This window comes from Cucurbita maxima, unplaced genomic scaffold (assembly GCF_002738345.1).
Source record: "Cucurbita maxima cultivar Rimu unplaced genomic scaffold, Cmax_1.0 Cma_Scf00006, whole genome shotgun sequence".
NCBI lineage: Eukaryota > Viridiplantae > Streptophyta > Magnoliopsida > Cucurbitales > Cucurbitaceae > Cucurbita > Cucurbita maxima.
This window is the reverse complement of record NW_019272022.1, coordinates 4,928,708-4,945,855: the sequence shown is the minus strand read 5'-3', so window position 1 is coordinate 4,945,855 and position 17,148 is coordinate 4,928,708. Positions and strand designations below refer to the sequence as shown.

General features: G+C 37.1%; 2 protein-coding genes and 1 pseudogene across 4 annotated transcripts; 2 read left to right on the top strand and 1 right to left on the bottom strand.

Moving 5' to 3' along the window:
* Positions 1-139: 139 nt before the first annotated feature.
* LOC111480211 lies at positions 140-4,282 on the top strand (annotated as a pseudogene).
* A 954-nt stretch (positions 4,283-5,236) lies between these two features.
* LOC111480212 (blue copper protein-like) lies at positions 5,237-6,229 on the top strand. The gene is made up of 2 exons (XM_023125129.1): positions 5,237-5,451; positions 5,620-6,229. Exons 1-2 carry the CDS (start codon positions 5,247-5,249, stop codon positions 6,042-6,044), a joined length of 630 nt encoding a protein of 209 aa, XP_022980897.1. The 5' UTR covers positions 5,237-5,246; the 3' UTR covers positions 6,045-6,229.
* A 523-nt stretch (positions 6,230-6,752) lies between these two features.
* Positions 6,753-16,997, bottom strand: LOC111481271 (protein FAM91A1-like). 3 transcript variants are annotated; one of them, XM_023126683.1, is made up of 12 exons: positions 16,722-16,997; positions 16,500-16,533; positions 16,274-16,426; positions 14,605-14,722; positions 13,895-13,991; positions 12,942-13,048; positions 12,383-12,505; positions 12,067-12,220; positions 11,510-11,570; positions 11,053-11,426; positions 8,403-9,999; positions 6,753-7,404 (listed from the first exon to the last, which is right to left on the bottom strand). In XM_023126683.1, exons 3-12 carry the CDS (start codon positions 16,399-16,401, stop codon positions 7,167-7,169), a joined length of 2,997 nt encoding a protein of 998 aa, XP_022982451.1. In that variant the 5' UTR covers positions 16,402-16,426; positions 16,500-16,533; positions 16,722-16,997; the 3' UTR covers positions 6,753-7,166. The 3 variants fall into 3 exon arrangements, with proteins under 3 accessions (XP_022982451.1, XP_022982450.1, XP_022982452.1); XM_023126682.1 differs by lacking the exon at positions 16,500-16,533 and having other exon boundaries at positions 16,274-16,460; XM_023126684.1 differs by lacking the exon at positions 16,500-16,533 and having other exon boundaries at positions 16,274-16,432.
* Positions 16,998-17,148: the final 151 nt, after the last annotated feature.

Below are 17,148 nucleotides of genomic sequence, written 5' to 3'. Positions count from 1 at the left end.
TTGGAGGGTTAATTTGAAAATAGATTATACAAATTTAAAGAATTCAAAATGTCAGTGACGGATAAAAGATAAAATTACCCGAAATAAACAATTAAGTGGTCACTGCATTTACGAGGGAAAATTAAACGAAAGTATCTAAATATTGGCTAAATATCAAAACGTCGACGTTTTGACATTTTCCGAGCTTCCTTATCCAAATCCATGGCGTAGCTCTGTGTTGCTTTCAAACCGGAAGAAACTAAACGGAGCGCAGTGAATAATATCCCAGCAATGGCTCTGGTTCGCCTTCCTTGTTCTTCATCTTCCACTTTCCTCCGCTCTAAACAACACCACCCGATCTTTCTCGCACCTCCTCTCGTGTTCGCAAAATCCATCTTCTTCCATCAATGGCGACATCAATCTCTCTCTTTCTCGCTCTTCTTCCTCTCTTCTTTCTACTTCCTTTGACCACAATCCTTTCATTTGCACTAAAGGTAACAAATCTAGGAGGTTGATTTTCCATTTCGCCTCAACCTCCCAAGACGATGCAGTAGCGAGCTCTCCTTCTGATACTGAGGAATTTTCTCGAACCAGATTGCTTGCTCAGAACGTGCCTTGGAATTCCACTCCTGAGGATATTCGTTCTCTTTTCGAGAAATTTGGTACTGTAATGGGCGTGGAGGTATGCCAATTCTAGTTTATTGTTCGAAGGTTTTAGTTTATTGCGAATTGATTATCGGTCCTCTTTCTCTCAGCTTTCAATGTATAACAAGATCAGAAACAGGGGATTGGCGTTTGTAACGATGAGATCACCTGAGGAAGCTCTTGCAGCATTCAATAATCTCGAATCGTATGTAAGCAGACTGATGTTTATCTTGATTATGATTGGCGTTCTGTTGCTTATTTTGATTATTGTGTTCTGTTGGCTTACAACAATGTTTACGCTCGATCATGGAAGAATAGTCGTAGTAGAAATTCATTGCGTTTGGCTAAAAGTTTTCATCACTTTATTATTTCTGATTGAAGCATTTTGAACTCTTGTTGGATTCATTCAATGAAAAGTTCACATAAATGCAGGAATTTGAGGGTCGTACTCTAAAGCTCAATTATGCTAAGCTTAAAAAAGAGAAACCCTCCCCTACCGTGAAGCCAAAACCAGTTACTTTCAATTTCTTTGTGGCTAATTTATCATTTGAAGCAAGAGCAAAGGACCTTAGGGAGTTCTCTGATTCAGGGAGTGGTAACTTAGTTTCTGCACAAATTATTTTTCATGAGAATCCAAGAAGGTCTTCTGGATATGGTTTTGTTGCCTTCAAAACCAAAAGGGATGCTGAAGCAGCTCTTTCTGAGTTCCAAGGGAAGGTAATTTCAGGTGTTACTACCTATTTTTTAGCCTCAAGAACAGTGTATATCAGCATTCTTGTGGTTCTTCATCTGTTTGAAGTGCAGATTTTCATGGGAACAGCACTTCGTGTTGCACGTAGTGAGCAGTTTGTGAAACTACCTGAAGAGAAATCTCAATCTGAAGTTACATCAACTGATGGCATGGTGCTATCTAATGCTGCTGCTTAAGTTTAAAATACGTGGTCGTCTCGTGGTAGAACGAAACAGTTTGTCATCAACCTTTCCTTCTTCTTCTTCTTCCATTTTCTTTGTTTTGTAGGTAATGCTATCTAGTTCTCCTCTTATGTTTAAAGGATCAAAGTTGGATTCCCCAACGAAAGCGCACATTACTGAAAATCCATATGGATTAACGAGTGTATATTAGATCACATATTAGTGTCCTCATTTATTTCAACCTTTTCTCTATTGATTTGAAGTCTCATTTCACTCGAGTAAAGTAAAGTAAAGTAAGACAGTTTTCTTTAATCTTTTTTTGTAACAATCCAAGTCCACTGCTACCATATATTGTTCTCATTGTGCTTTTCCTTTCGGGCTTCCCTCGGTTTTAAAATGTGTCTACTGGGAGAGGTTTCCACATACTTATAAGAAATGTTTCGTTCTCCGCTTTCCCTTTCGGGCTTTCCCTCAAGATTTTAAAACGCATCTACTAGAGAGAGGTTTCCACATACTTATAAGAATGCTTTGTTCTCTGCTTTCCCTTTCAGGCTTCTTCTCAAGGTTTTAAAACGCATCTACTAAGGAGAGGTTTCCACATACTCACAAGGAATGTTTCGTTCTCCGCTTTTCCTTTCAGGCTTCCCCTCAAGGTTTTAAAACGCGTCTACTAAGAGAGGTTTCTACATCCTTATAAGAAATGTTTCGTTCGTCTCTCCAATTGATGTTGGATCTCACATTATTCCTTTTTTTTTGTCTTTCAATGTTTTCCCGGAAGAAAGTTTAGGATTAGCTGGAGTTACTATTTTGAACACACAATATTGTGCTAATTCAAGAACAAGGACAATCGGTACAATTTCATCTTTACTTATTTGCTTTAAATAGAATAGGTGGGTGGGAGAATGCAATTTCAGTATGCATTTTTGTTTGCATGGTCGCTGTATCGTACTTGAATTCACATTCATGTGTACTATATCTCATAATTGCAGTACTGTACTAATCGAGAACATTAAGCAACCGTCTGCTATTTGTTTGTTTGGTTGATTGCTTTATATGCTTAAAGTAGTCAATTCACGAATGTTGGCAAACCCCTCAGTGTGAAGAGGCCATCGGCGTCGAGTTCTTGAATTTCATTGCTTCATTCTGTTATTTGAACTATGTTATGTGGTTTCCCTGTCCGGAGCAAGTAGTGAAGATGCCAGATATTATCTTCCACTGCAGTGTTGATTGTTTGTTCTTTTTCACGCCATGATAAGTTGTTCAACCTTGTTCTTTAGAACTTCATGAATTCTTCATATTACTTTATTGTCTCTCTGTTCTCTTTCTCTTCTCCTTTTCTTCTTTTCAGGTGACATATTGTTAGGTGTGGAATCATTTCTTTTTTTTTTTTGCGTCTTTGTTATCTTCTTTGATGTTCTTAGTACCCAAACTTTTGTATGAATATTCTCGAACTTTGACGAATACAAAATTGTGTACTGTGTGCTAATGATGTCAGATTTTCTTGTATAAAATTATATGCTTCGTGTTGGGACTGAGTTCGTACTCCCTCGGCCATACTTGCCTAACTGTGCTCTTCCAATATTGAGGGACAAGAAGAAAGTAGATGGTATATAGCCTATATGTGCATTCTCTTGCTAGAAGGTTCTTGATCTTGAAATTTGAAGGTAACGAGTGTTTTCATTCAGAAAGAGAGTTGCTGATTGATTTTAAAATTTTGTGCAAGCTAGATTTGGTTTAATTTTGAAGGCGTAGCAGGATTTACTCTGTAGAATCGAGTTTAGCCTTTAAACTTCACAATTCTGAATTTTTGATCTCTACAGGAAGACATGCTCGATAAAGAAAAAACGTGAAATCTTCCACAAAGTTGAGGTTGAAAAGCATCCTTTAAACGTAATGCTTCTCCCTCTAGTGATCTCTGTTAATCCAATAGGGGTATGAGTATAGTTCTAGTTGTGTTCATCATCTTGAGCTAGCAAAAAATGACTGACAAATGTTGAATTGCCCTTAAACATATGATTTCCCATTTAGTTCGATATCCAGTTCAAACCATCCTCGGAAAGATTGCCTTTGCATTAGGTAACATAATTCTACTACTCATGTCAATCTAAACAATCTCTACACAATTCTACTGATTAGACATATATCAAATATATATCTCCAAACAAAAAGTTAGAAGTTCGAATTCACTATAGGGAACATTGGGGGGATGGTTGGCTTGAAGCCAACGGCCCCCAATGAAGCCCTAACTCATGTGGAGTTGTGGTAATGGAAATGCCTGGATGGTAGAACCAAACCACAATAATGCAAACCTTTCATCTTCCTTATGATGACTTCCTTTGATCCTTTTACTTTTAGGCTCTTCTTTGTTGGGTGGAATGTTAAATCATAACCAACTACATTTCTATTCTCAGGCTAAAGTTTAAAGTTCATCAAGATGTCTAAATTGTAAGAGCTCAATTGTCAGAATTTGGTTGGTTCAAAATTTTCATTCAAGATTCAAGTGTTCTCTCACCTCTGTTTGTATCTTTGTGGAAAAGAAAACAGGTTAATCAGGATTGGTCGACAAGTTTTCTAGTTGGAACAGTGACAATATCTCAAGCAAGATTTGATGAATAATTTCTCTAAGAATCTGACCTTGAATTTAAAATGGAAAGGAAGGATCTTTTTCCATAGGGCCATGAAAATGGACAGCTAATTCTTCGTTGATATATTTATTTTGATGGGTTTAGTAGACTTGAAGCATTCATTATATTATGTTGTTTAAGGCCATGGCAATGGTATCTTTTCATTCACTTTCTCAAGTCATAATCCCCAAGACTTTCTACCACAACAATGGCAACATTGAGCCAAGGAAATGGCAGCAAAACTATATGTTTGGTGTTTCTTCCATCAATCAACTAGATCTACGCTAATACAAGCCGATCAGAAGAAGCAAGGCTTAGATTATCATATACCAGATCTCCTCTTTTGATAGGACTTTGTGACCTCGTGAGGAAGGGAGTTTCGGGAACAAAGTCCCAAAAGACGAGACATCTGAAAGATCTTATTGAGTGACACACTAAAGCCGTGAAAGTGACCTTTTGGATTAGAAAAATGGCCTACGTCATCCAACTTATCCATCAAGGGATTCCTTGAATTTCTATGGATTGCATTGGAACGTTTATTGAAGAAGCTATAGAGTCGCACTACCACTGCTTGAACAAACAGAACTGAGCCAGCTTCACATGCATTTCTTCATTTGCACACAACACCATTGACTCGTGCAAAGAAATTTGGTCCAAAATACATGTAAAGTAATTGACCTTCTTGGCTATGCTTACACAAGTCACTCTCTTTGTCGTCCAACAGCTCAACAGAAGAAATGGTTCCTTCAGGATATGGTAAGCTAAATTTAAGGCTGAACTATAATGACTCTGTTTATAAATGTCTAACAAATACTGTTCATATCCTTGTAGGTTTACTTTAATGGCTTCAAACAGCTAGATTGAATTCAAACTTTCTTTATATGAAGAAGAATTAAGTTCCTAAAATTACCATTATCAAGTGAAAAGCACTTGCTAAAAGTGTTAGGTAAAGAGTATAACTTAAGTCATCCCCCACATAACCAAAATTATTTGCATTAGGACCAAACTTCTTCCCCACTATATATATGTAAAGCCTTCAATCCTCTGTTTCTATCCTGAAATCTTTCTCTTGCCCACTCTATTCTAATGCATAGCATTTTTGTTAAGAGTAATTACCTTCAAATGGCTAGCTTCCATGCCGGATTTGTTTGCCTCTTGGCACTTGGGTTCTGCATGGTGCAGCCGAACTTGGCTACAGTTCACACCGTCGGAGATACTTCCGGCTGGTCCCTTGGCGTTGATTATGGCACATGGGCCTCTGGGAAGGCCTTTGTCATCGGCGACAAACTTGGTTTGCTTACTTTTTTTCATCCGTTTTTCTCATGGGAATAATGTCGAACATCTTTTGTGCATTTGTATTTTTGATTGTATTCATTTGTTTTTTCTCATGGGATTAACGTCGAACACCTTTCGTGCATCTGTATTTGCTTATTTTCCTTCTCAAATCTCTTCATGACAGCGTTCAGCTATGGAGAAGGGCACACAGTGGACGAAGTTACCGCCAGTGACTATAAAGCATGCACGGCGGGAAACTCCATAACTTCCGACAGTTCAGGCTCCACCACTATCACCTTAAAGACCGCCGGAACCCACTACTTCATTTGCAGCTCCATGGGGCACTGCGACGGCGGCATGAAACTCTCCGTCACAGTCGGCGCCGGAGGACCGTCCACTTCTCCATCGTCAGGGGGCGACGGCTCCACCACTCCAGCTTCGCCGGCAAGTGACATCCCTTCAGTCACTGGAACCACGCCGGCGACCACCACGCCTACAAAGCAGCTTCCAGCAGGTTCGTCGAATTCAGGGTCGTCTGTTCTCCCGAATTTTTACGTGGCAATTTTGGCGATTTTGGTAGGTTCGTCGGTGTTGGCTTTGGGCTATTAAGAAATTGAGTTTATATATAAATGTGGCAGAGAGATTTGAGATATGTTTTTATGTGATTATACGCCGTCGTTTTGATTCGCATTCTCATTTGTTTGTATTGAGGTGGTCGGTTGGTCTATTTTTCACTTGTAAGAATTTTTAAATTAATTTTGCCTTCTTTATTAAATAAATTAATAATTGCCTCTTAGCTAAAATTGCAAGATTTATTTATTTATTCAATTTTTTTAATTTCTAGCATGGATAGAATTAAGCTAAGAGAGGAGAAATTGGAAGGTGGAAGGGAAGTTTAAGTTGCAAAGGTTGAAGACGAGAGAAGAAGAGCATGCTACTTCTGCAATGGCTTATCAATGTATAATATATTTAAACACGCACATCCAGCCGAGTGAGTTTTGAAGGAAAGGAAGACGAGTCATCAAATCACGATGTTATTATAAAAAAGGTCAAGAACAAAGTCTTTTGAAACACGTTTCTGTCTCTACTTGAATTTAGTAGAATGCATGTCAATCATTATCAACGCGAGTATAGTTTAATCAATAAAGATACGTATCTTCAATCAAGTGGCTAGAGATTTGAAATCACGTATCCTTGCATATTAAATTTTAAAAAAATAAATAAAAAGCAGAAGTAATCTGTTAAAGCTTGGAATTAAAGCACCTGTTTACACATTAACTGGTCTCTTCAAAACTGCTGCCATCATGGAAAATCTCATGAATAAATAAGTGGCTTAAAAAGCAAGCAACCACAATATGATAGCTTTGATCAGTTCAAGAACTCTACTCTAAGGGGGGAAAAGAAACCTTAAAATCATTGGTAAAAGACAATCCATTTTGGCAGGCAGCATTTAGAAGATATCATGAGATACATACTGAACTGGACTCTAATGAAATCATGGATACATTAACAAACAGTGGTAACTATATATGCACCCCAGGGCAAGAAGCTCGAGATGGGTACGATACGCCAACAAAGTAACGGTAATCATTACCTCAGACCTAATCTCGAACTTTCATTGAGTTTAGTTGCCCCAAGGATGAAACATATGAAAGAATCAAATTAAATATATTCTCAGTTGCATTACCTTGTCTATTCTTCTACCCAAGCAAATGTCAATGGCTGCAAAGCCTATTTAGTTGCAGCTGCTGAGGCTGCTGCTGCTTCTGCTACTAAAGCAATTGGTTGACGAGCCTGCTGGCAAGCACCTATATCAAATGGATGTAACTCGGTACCATCGAAAATCATATTCACACCAGGGAGTACTACTTCCTTGCTGTCAGTTTCATCTGATTCGCCTTTCGAATTAGGAAGGGCTTCTTCTATTGGCCTTGTGGCAGCCTCATACCCGGGCGCTAAAGCGTAGGATCTGAAAATATCATTCATATTATTAGTGCACGATACCGTAAAATTATTGCCTTTGCAGCTGCCTACAATCATGGTGACAATCCCTCCTCAGGGTTTACCTAATACTTTGTTACGACACTTTGGAGAGTGAATAAAAAAAGCAGAATATGCAATGTCATTGAAGACATCACCACCCACCATTATCTAACCTTTATACTAAAAGACAGTTTCCTACCCCTCCCCATACATCTATAATATATATAACTGCTGAGTAAATTCATAATAAAAAAACAAGTGTCATATAACAGCAGGTTTATATGAATGGATCAACTCGGGACAATTCCAATGTTAGTCGATCTCAGAAGTTGAAACTAGCAGTAATAAATCAAGTTTTACAGAAATTCCAACTCAAAGAAGTCGAAACCAACAGAGTTATGAAACCAGATCTGGAAGGTCTTAAGAAGTTGGTGACTTAATGACGAAGGGACAAGGGATACATATATCATTAGTGATACCCAAGCCTTTGTTTAGGGGGGAGAGATTATGTGTTTGTAAATCTAAGAAGGAAAGTTTAGTAAGTTTAGTCTCTCTCTCAGACTTTAAGGCTTTTGGGTTTAGTGGTAGGTGTTGGAAGCACTGAATGGTTGAGGCCTTAGACACGGATTTATTTTGCAAGTATAGCCTAACTCGGGTCGGAAGGTATGCTTGTTTAGTTTTTTGGTGGTGAGGGATTTCTCACCCCTTGCCCTTAGGCTGTGCCCTCTTCTCCGTTTCTGATAATAAACATGTCAAATGGATGCAGTTATCAGAGTTCTATGAAACATTCTTATTCGTCTCCAAATTTTCTGGTTCAGAAAGATTAGCAGAGACTCTAATCAATGCAATCCAAGGAGCATGCTTAAAACTGTACCCATCACATTTAAAACCAAAACAAAAAAAGGAAATTCATGCAAGACAAGTAACCACGTGCAGCTCGATCTAAGCATTGTGTAACATGAGTAATGGGAAACGTAGACAGACCTAAGAATGGTACCATCAAAACTCAAAACTTCCGTGCAACAGCGATGCCGATTAGCAAGCTTTAGCCTCTGATGTTCGTTCGCAGCTCCTGAAATGGGAGAAGAAGGATCCACTAGTGGATTCCACCTTCCACTAGCATAGTTCAGGAGTTGTTTGGAAAGTTCTTTAGGTTGCTCCTTCTGATACAAAAGTCTTGCAGCTGGACCTGTTGCTTGGTATTCCGAACAAACATCACGTAATCTCTTTCTCAACCCTTGCATTGCTTCATGATGCTTATGCCGTAAATCTGACTGAAGTAATTCAGATGAGACCACTCTTCTACAAATATTGTCACATAACTTGGGACTAAAAAGTGGTATTCCAAATTCAACACTCAATGGTACCCATTCATAGTTCGTGTCATCCGAAGAAAAGTTTTCCGACTCCCTTTCTTTGAAGAGCTTCAACAGCCGAATATAACCAACTGCCCACAGTTCTATCTTCTTTGCTACAACAATTAACAAGGAGTTCACGCCGGAAATCTCTTCTTTAGATAGATCCAGATCATTACCTACTTGGGTAATTGAGCCATCAGAATTCTTTAAGGGTAAAGGAACATCAACGGTAATGGCTCTCCCGTTTTTATCAATATCATATTTACTGAGGGGCTGCACCAACACAGCCGCGTATTTGAGAAGTGCGTTTAAACAATGTAAAAGTACGCTTCCTTTTACAAAATTGCCTTCAAATTTTCCTCCCAGGCCACCAATATTGGAACCACCCCAAGACCATATTAAGGCTTTCTCACATCCAGCCAAAGGTGCAGGAAGCATACGCAGGCATTGCCCTTTCATTAGTATAACTGAAAGTGGCCCACTGGCTACAGTTGAATATAAAACCAATTTCATCCAAGGTGTGATAGATGAATAAGATGGAGGACCAAAATGGATGGGGCCTGTTGGTCCTGGAAGAATTGATGATGGAGGAAGAGGAATCATGGAGACAACAACATCATAGTCACGAAGAAACAACCGATTTAATGTTGAAGGAGCAAGAGAAGCCAAGCTTTCACAGCGAAGAATATCAACTTGATATTTCTTTATTCGCTTGAGTGATTCTCCAATATCTAGCTCATCAATCTGAGTTGATTTGTTATCGATATGGAGATGAGGAACCGGGTCCGATGCTTGACTAAAGGAAGTCCTACCATTTAAACAATTAGCAGAGTTCATATCATCACCAACGCTGTTTTTAAGAGATTCGGATGAGGCAGAACCCTTAAGTAGTACTGCGGAACATTTCTGATCATCCGTAGTCAAGTATTCCAACTTTTCACCTGAAGAAGTGTCTGTTACCAAAGACGAAGATTCATTGTTGTCAGAAGCTTGTGCATCTAGTTTATCAAAGATTCCCTCCTCTCCTTTCGCATTAATGGCAACTCCACCTACCAATAAACATTCTAAAACACAACGTAGGCTAAATGCATGGTTTGCAAATTCCTGCAGTCCACCCTCAAACTTTGCTCCTTCTAAGGTAGTTAGATCTTTGCAAAGATCTGCAATGCAAGCATGGCCTAGTTTTCCAGCTTCATACAAGGTTACAGCATGGGATTTCAGTCCTGATCCAACAAATTAACAGCAACAATAAGGATTCCAAATGCATAAGCTTACATTTCCTCATAAGTAAATATAAAGCAAAATATGTTACAAAGTATGTCATAAAGATATCATGGCGGCACAATATTTATCCATATACGAGGACAACCCTAATTAAGGCTGCTAACGGGAAAGTGAAATAGGCGTAGAAGAAGATGGAAGGCAAGTTGTACATGTTGTTTAACTAACTTTATACACAATGTCATATATCAACATTACCACCATACTTTCCTACGCCAAATTTTTTACCAATATTCAATTGCATGGTTCATAATGCTGCTGAAGCAAAAAATACAGTAGTTTATGAGATATCCAGTAATTTAGGACTCCGAACTGGAAATATGAAAAAAGAAGTTAATGTCGTCCCTCCCTCAAGATAGTCCATCTAGATAGAGGGAACTGAGGGATTGCAATAAATTAAAAACTGTACATTCATAAACAAAGAGAACGTAATCAGTTTTAGTGACATAACCACAAGAAAATTTTGGTTTTGGAAGTTTCGGAGCCACCAATTAAGAGTGTTTCCAATTACATTAAACTATTGTGGTTCCCATTTTGGATTTGGAATCACCAAAATTACTCTCTTTCAAATCATAATAATAGACACGCTGTCCACCCAAACTTAGGTCATCAAGTCATCCATACAGGTAGCCCATCCAATGCAATAAGTAAAACAAAGGCTTTATATTCCTTAGGCATTTGATACCGAAGTCTCAGTTATGGCAAAGGGTTTGTCCTATCTCACAGATAAAGTCTCAGTTGTCCAAGCCAGATTTTCAATTCTTTTGTAGAACATTTAGTTTTACTTCTCTTGGTTGTTGTTTCGTTTCTTTCCATAAATGTTAGTTTGATTCTAAAGATGAAGAGGAAAAATAAACTATGTTTTGTACAAATAAAAAAAAAATAGTAATAATAATATTATTACTATTATAAAAGTTATAAATTAGTAGCAAATTATATTAAAAAAACACCACTGAAAAGCTAAAAGACAAACCTGGGGAAGCTAAAAGACAGACCTGGTGAAACAGACCCCATCATGAGATATGATGTTATATTAGCATCTACTACAAAAGCAACGCGATGAGCACAATCTGGTCCCAAACTATCTGTCCCGGAATACCCTTGCTGAGAACCATCGCCATCAGAAAGCATGTTTGATGAACCTGAAGCAGCTAGAGAACCATCTTCATCACCAAAAACTGTTCTAGGAGAGTTAGGTATGCTTGTATCTTGAAGAACGGATGCTGGATCAATTACTTTTACTGCCCATCCCAATCTACAAGCAAAAGATGCAGCAGCCTGAAGCTGCAATAGGTCAGCCTGTAATGTCGCTGCCAGTTCAGCCACAGTTGCATTTTCACTTGAAACAACAAAAACTGCATACAATAACCTGAAAAATTGACTTTTCTTCATAAAGCCCACTCAGATAAGTAATACTAAAAAGAAACAGGCTGCAGCAGATAATTGCCTTACTCCTCAATCGGGTCTTCGTAGGATTGTTCTCGGTTGGAAACAAACCCTTCAAGTCTTGAAACTGTATCACTAAAAGCATTAGTATCTCCAATTCATCGCCTCTTACATAGGAGTGGTTCCAATAAGGCCAATGTGCCAATTTATACTTATTATTAAATGTAATTTTTTCCAGTACACAGCAACAATTTAGATTAACAAAACGTCTACAAGCTAAGTTTAAGACTGCAAAACTGTTATTATATTGTCAAACCACGAAACTTGACACATATACAAGACATACTGAAAAAAACATTTTATACTTTTTGTAAAGAAGCTCAAACGAACAGCAGTAGTAGCCAAAGAATTTTATGGCATGAACATATGCTTGTATGAGATAAACCAGCAGTCAGCAGATTTGACTTCCAAAATCAATATGAGATACACAGTCCATACACTAATCGAAGGTCTTTCAGGAGTCAGTCCAGAAAAATGTCTTACACGAATAACATCAAATTAAAGAAACTCATCCATCATCTAATCCAATTAAATAAACATATGTTTGAAACTTGATTGCTTACCCTTAAAACGATCATCTGGATAAACAGGAACGTCAAAGTAGATCAATCCCCTTCTGTAGAGACCTTTTACAATGTCTGGGTCGAAGAGAATAAATGAATTAGCCTCCTCCTTACAAACTTTGTCAATAGTTGCCATTTCTTCTTCTGAGAGTTTCTACATTTTTGTTAAAAAAGCAAATATTCAAATCAAATGACGGAAAATAGAAAAGAAAATCATTTATGCATTGCCATATTTATAATTTTTTCAAAAAAAAATTGTTTGTTGCACACTACAGTACAAATTTGAACATGGAACTAAGATTGATTTGAAATTCACCTTAAATTCTTCCAACGTGAAGTTTACAAGACAAACTCCCCACCATGGATCGACAACAAAATCAATAGGTTGACTTGGTAAAAGTTCTCTTGCAATTGACTTGTTTAGCTTCCACATAATTTTCTGGATTTCTCAAAGGAAGAAAAGGATATTAATGTACAAACAATCTCAACGCAGACGAATGATTAAAAAAAGCTCCACATGTGATGTGAACACAATCCAATATTTGCAGGTGGAAAAACGACAATGCCATTGTAAATGTACATAATCAATTAAATGAAAAATTATGGCTTTCTGCCGACAAGGGTGCATCTTTAGAGAACATGGATATAAAGGCATGGAACATCTCTAATACATACTTGGTCCTTTCCATATTAAAGAAAATTTCTACTAGTTTTTGGTAGTGGCTCTGTGAGGTCTGTAGGTATTGTGTATTTACAATATGTTTGCAAAAGATGTGCTAGTAGCAGATGTCAAAGAGCATGAAAAAGAACACTGAAGCTAAACAAGTCACGATTATGAACCATAAATACAAAACACATAAACATATATCTAGTACCTTGGATCTACACTTATTCATGATATCAATAAATTCATTCCTTCCAATTCCAGTCAACCGCAGTGCATCAGCCGCACTGAAATTTGGGATGCTATCATAAGGGTTCTCTGCAAGGAAAGAAAAGCATGTGGAAACTATCAAGTCACAATAATAATCTAAAGCCATCAAAAGGATATAGGATGCTGAACAAGGGATGAAGCAGAGAATCATATCTGTTCCTTCAAAACATAACAATTTCCTTGATTTGATATTAACATTCATTTTATCAAGTCACAGTAACTATCAGAAATCATGACTTCCTCAACTTTCAAGAAAAAACAAGTCCCTAAGGCGTGATAGAATAAATTTAGGACCACCATGTATTATAAGAAAGATAGTAATTGGAAAAAGAGATTTAGTGAAACTCCAGGAACTAAAGTTTAGCCTACATCAAATTAATAGTAGAAAGGTTCTACAAAACTATTAAAAAAAAAAAAACTCTCTTAATACCTAGGTCTCACAACTCTAAATGATCTCTAAGCTTAAAGTTTGAACGACTTAACAACCCTACAAAGTTCAGTAACTTGTAAACTCAAAAAGATGTTTGGGTCCTTTAGGGGTTTTCCACGACCACTTGGTTTAATCTATGTCATGCAAATTAATTCCATTCAATATATAAGATGTCCTGTCAATTATTGGCAGGCTCCAATATTACTTGAATTCATAATGTGCACCATTCATACAATTATTTCAAAATGGGGAAGGAACATGAAAGCAAATATCTGAATTCAAAATCACCTACACTCATACCATGGTGAATTATCACATACCTCCAAGGTTTTAGCTACTAGATTACGACAGGATCAATTCTTATAAACGTGGTATAGTACACTTAATTAATTCTTAACTAATAAATTTATAATAGGCTCACGCCAAGTAAATGCATTGCATAAGTTGTATAAGGAAGCACTAACCATTTTTCATGACCTCAAATATCATATCGCAGTAATATCTAAAAGGTGATATTCTCATTACACGGCAAACATACTCCGCAAGGTGATAAGGAAACAGCTGCAAGAAAAATGTCCATGTTTTAAACACTTGAGGGGTAAAATAAAATTTAAATCAGGTGGTGACATGTGTGCATCCCAATGTAGTTTTCTTGTCTATAAATTCTGACAGAGTTCAGATACCAAAGAACCTTTTTGTACAAAAACAATCCCTTTCAAGAGACCCTCAACCTTCATTAGGTCAAGAATTAGAGACTGCCAACTATTTGTGGTCAAAATACATGAGATAATATTATAAATGAATGGACCCTAAAGGGTTTTAACTCATAACTACTTGGTTGAGTAGAAGGACTATTGCCACTATATCCAACCCATCAGTTAGAGCCCCAACAAACCTAGGTTTTTGTTTTACAGCATGTATGGTTTTTTGAATAATAGGTAAATACTAGTCTTTTTACAATCCTTGTGTGGCAATACTCCAAGTTGATAGAAGTTTAAAACATGTTATCTAGTTCAAAACATTGCAACCATCTCTGAGAACAAAAATTTCCATAGTTGTACCTTACAAGACAACAGTTAATAAGTAGAAATTTATACTTCAGTAGAACTTTAGCAATCATCAAAGGCGGTACTGGATCAATAAATAATATGAGAACTTTTGCTACAACACAGACCGCTAGGTTCCTTCGCAGATACCGCATCATATCATCATAATATTCACTTTCTTTGCATACTTTGCGAACAAAACTAGTGTTCCATTGGAGTCTCTTCTTTATACAGTGGTCAATAATCCTACATGAAATTAGCATGTATCAGTATTGAAGAAAGTGATCCATTTCATAAATCAGGAGAGCTTGGATTAATAATGCTCATATCTTTTAGCATTATATGCCGTCAATTGCCAGTATTTAAACTGCTGCCAACCAGACAACTTTTTAATTGGTTAAGTGACAGGGAAATCGCCACTTTATGTTCAAACACTACAGAATACCGAATATGCTTTCCTTAAGGAAATATATTAACAAGAAAGATTTTTTTTAATTATTATTATTATTTTTTTTTAAAATAAACAATAACGAAATTTTCTTTTATAAACAGGAAAATATATCTCATTGAAGAAATAAAAAGTGAAGTGTTCTTATTTGACAAATGAATTGGAATAAACTAGTCTTCCCAACCCAAGCACTAGGACTCTGCCAGAAATACTCCAAACAGTAGAGATCATGAAGTATAGTTTTTGGACCAAATAATTTATAGTACAAAGTAATGGCACAGAAAAACGAAGTTGAAGAAACAAATGGGGGATATTGACAAGCAAAAAATTAAATTTATAAAGAACCATTTATAAATTATAATAAATCAGGTGGTTATCGGAGGTTTTAGGTAACTTCACCAGCACATGTTTCCTATGCCCCTGACACCAGGAAATGTATCTCTGTGTATTAAACTCTGTATATAATGGTTAATTTTTTTATCTGCACTTTATGCTTGGGAGGAGTCAATACAAGTGGTTAAATAAATTTAAAAAAAAAACCTACACTGGTATCCAACTTTTACCAAATTAGTGCATAAAAGGGAATAGAATAATCGTTCATTAATTCTTAAACTGACACCTTTAAATGGTGGTATGTCTTGCTCTACATTTTTGGCATCCGGTGATGTTTCCCTAAAACCACTAAAGAAGTGTTGAATCCAATTCTTTGTACACATCCGTTCAAGTAAAAGAAGGATAACCCTTTGCATCTATGCATCAAAATCTCTTCTTCGGAAATCGTGAGTGGAAATAAATAGGAGATTCTTTTAAAGAAGATGATAACTTTTTGGGAGATGGTTACAATCTTGGCCTCTAGTTAGTGTTCTCTATGGAAGGGTGGCTAAATTTCTATAAGGAAGGGTGTATGCTAACAGTATATAAGTCCGTAGCATGAGACAAAAACCAAATCCAATAGAACAGCGATAAACCAGAATCCTTGAACTAAAATTTTAAGGGGGCACTTTTTCTGATTTAGTTATAGCTAAATAACAGCTCGAAGTCTGCCCAAAGGTTGTAGTAGGAACATTTTGGCTAATGGTACCTCGTTACATGAGTGTGGCATAAATCATCTGTGGCTGCTAATGCACTTAAACTCTAACCTTTCCAATAAGGTCTGAAATATCTAAATTTCATAGGATGAGTGAAATGTGAAAAAACACATGGGAGCAAATTCCTCAATTGTAAGACAATTTATGATAATTTACACCTTTTGGTTTCCTGATACAGGGGACGTACCTACATCTATTCCATAAGTGCACCACCGGAGGAGTCAAGGTAAAACATAAAGACGACCAAAACATGTTTCTAACCTTCTATGCCAATCTTCTTTGGAGGACAGAGTAGCTTGCAGCCGTTTCGGGAGACTCTCCCAAGAACATTCTTCCTTGATTGCTTTCAGTAACAACTGTTCCTCGAGAGTGGCTGGAATGTGCTGCATTTTCCAAATAGCGCAATTCTACTCCCTGGAACTAAATATTGAGCTTCGAACACGTAGAACTGCAAATAATAATAATAACAATAAAAGTAAAAATTAACCAGAGATATGCCATCGAGGACAGCCTTGAGGATGCTGATACATTCCAAAACCATTCGATAAACAGAAGAAGTAAGTCATTTCCGTTCAGATTTCGACCAAAGAGAAACAAAGTTAATGTTATGAACATCAAAAGATCAGTCAGCTGTAAAAAGCTTAGCGTGCAGCAGCTCCTAGATTGAATATAAATCAAACGATATGAAACAGAGATGAATGATTCCAACCTTTGGTCGACGATTGGCGTATCTTCCCTAAGATTCCGATCAAGCAAGCGGTTGAGTAGATTGTCAATGCCAGTAATGAGCATGCTCTGTAAGATCGGATTGAGCTCGAAACACTGAAAAGATTATGGATCTTCGTATTGCAGTAGGTAAATGAGGTGGGAGTTTGAAATTGGGATTGAGATTGAGAATCGAAGAGTTTGATTCCGATGGCGCTTGACAGCTTGCGCCAATGGCCCGAAGATCGTTTATCCTTCGGATTGCTCGTTCGGATTTGGATTGTTTATGACCCGAAATATGTTCGACATGTTCTATTCTTTCCAAATGGATCGTCTCATCATGGATGGCCATGCAAACATCACGCCCAAACTCATTAAATTATTTGTTTAACGCCAAATTTTATTTTATATTTAATAAACTAATTATTTTA

Excerpts from the sequence above, each read along its gene's own strand:
- LOC111481271 (XM_023126683.1), bottom strand. The coding sequence starts at position 16,401 with ATGCAGCACATTCCAGCCACTCTCGAGGAACAGTTGTTACTGAAAGCA. Across the intron at positions 14,723-16,273 it reads AAAGAAGATTGGCATAGAAG|GATTATTGACCACTGTATAA; the intron begins GTTAGAAACATG and ends AATTTCATGTAG. Across the intron at positions 10,000-11,052 it reads GATGGGGTCTGTTTCACCAG|GACTGAAATCCCATGCTGTA; the intron begins GTCTGTCTTTTA and ends TTGTTGGATCAG.
- LOC111480212 (XM_023125129.1), top strand. The coding sequence starts at position 5,247 with ATGCATAGCATTTTTGTTAAGAGTAATTACCTTCAAATGGCTAGCTTC. Across the intron at positions 5,452-5,619 it reads TGTCATCGGCGACAAACTTG|CGTTCAGCTATGGAGAAGGG; the intron begins GTTTGCTTACTT and ends TCTTCATGACAG.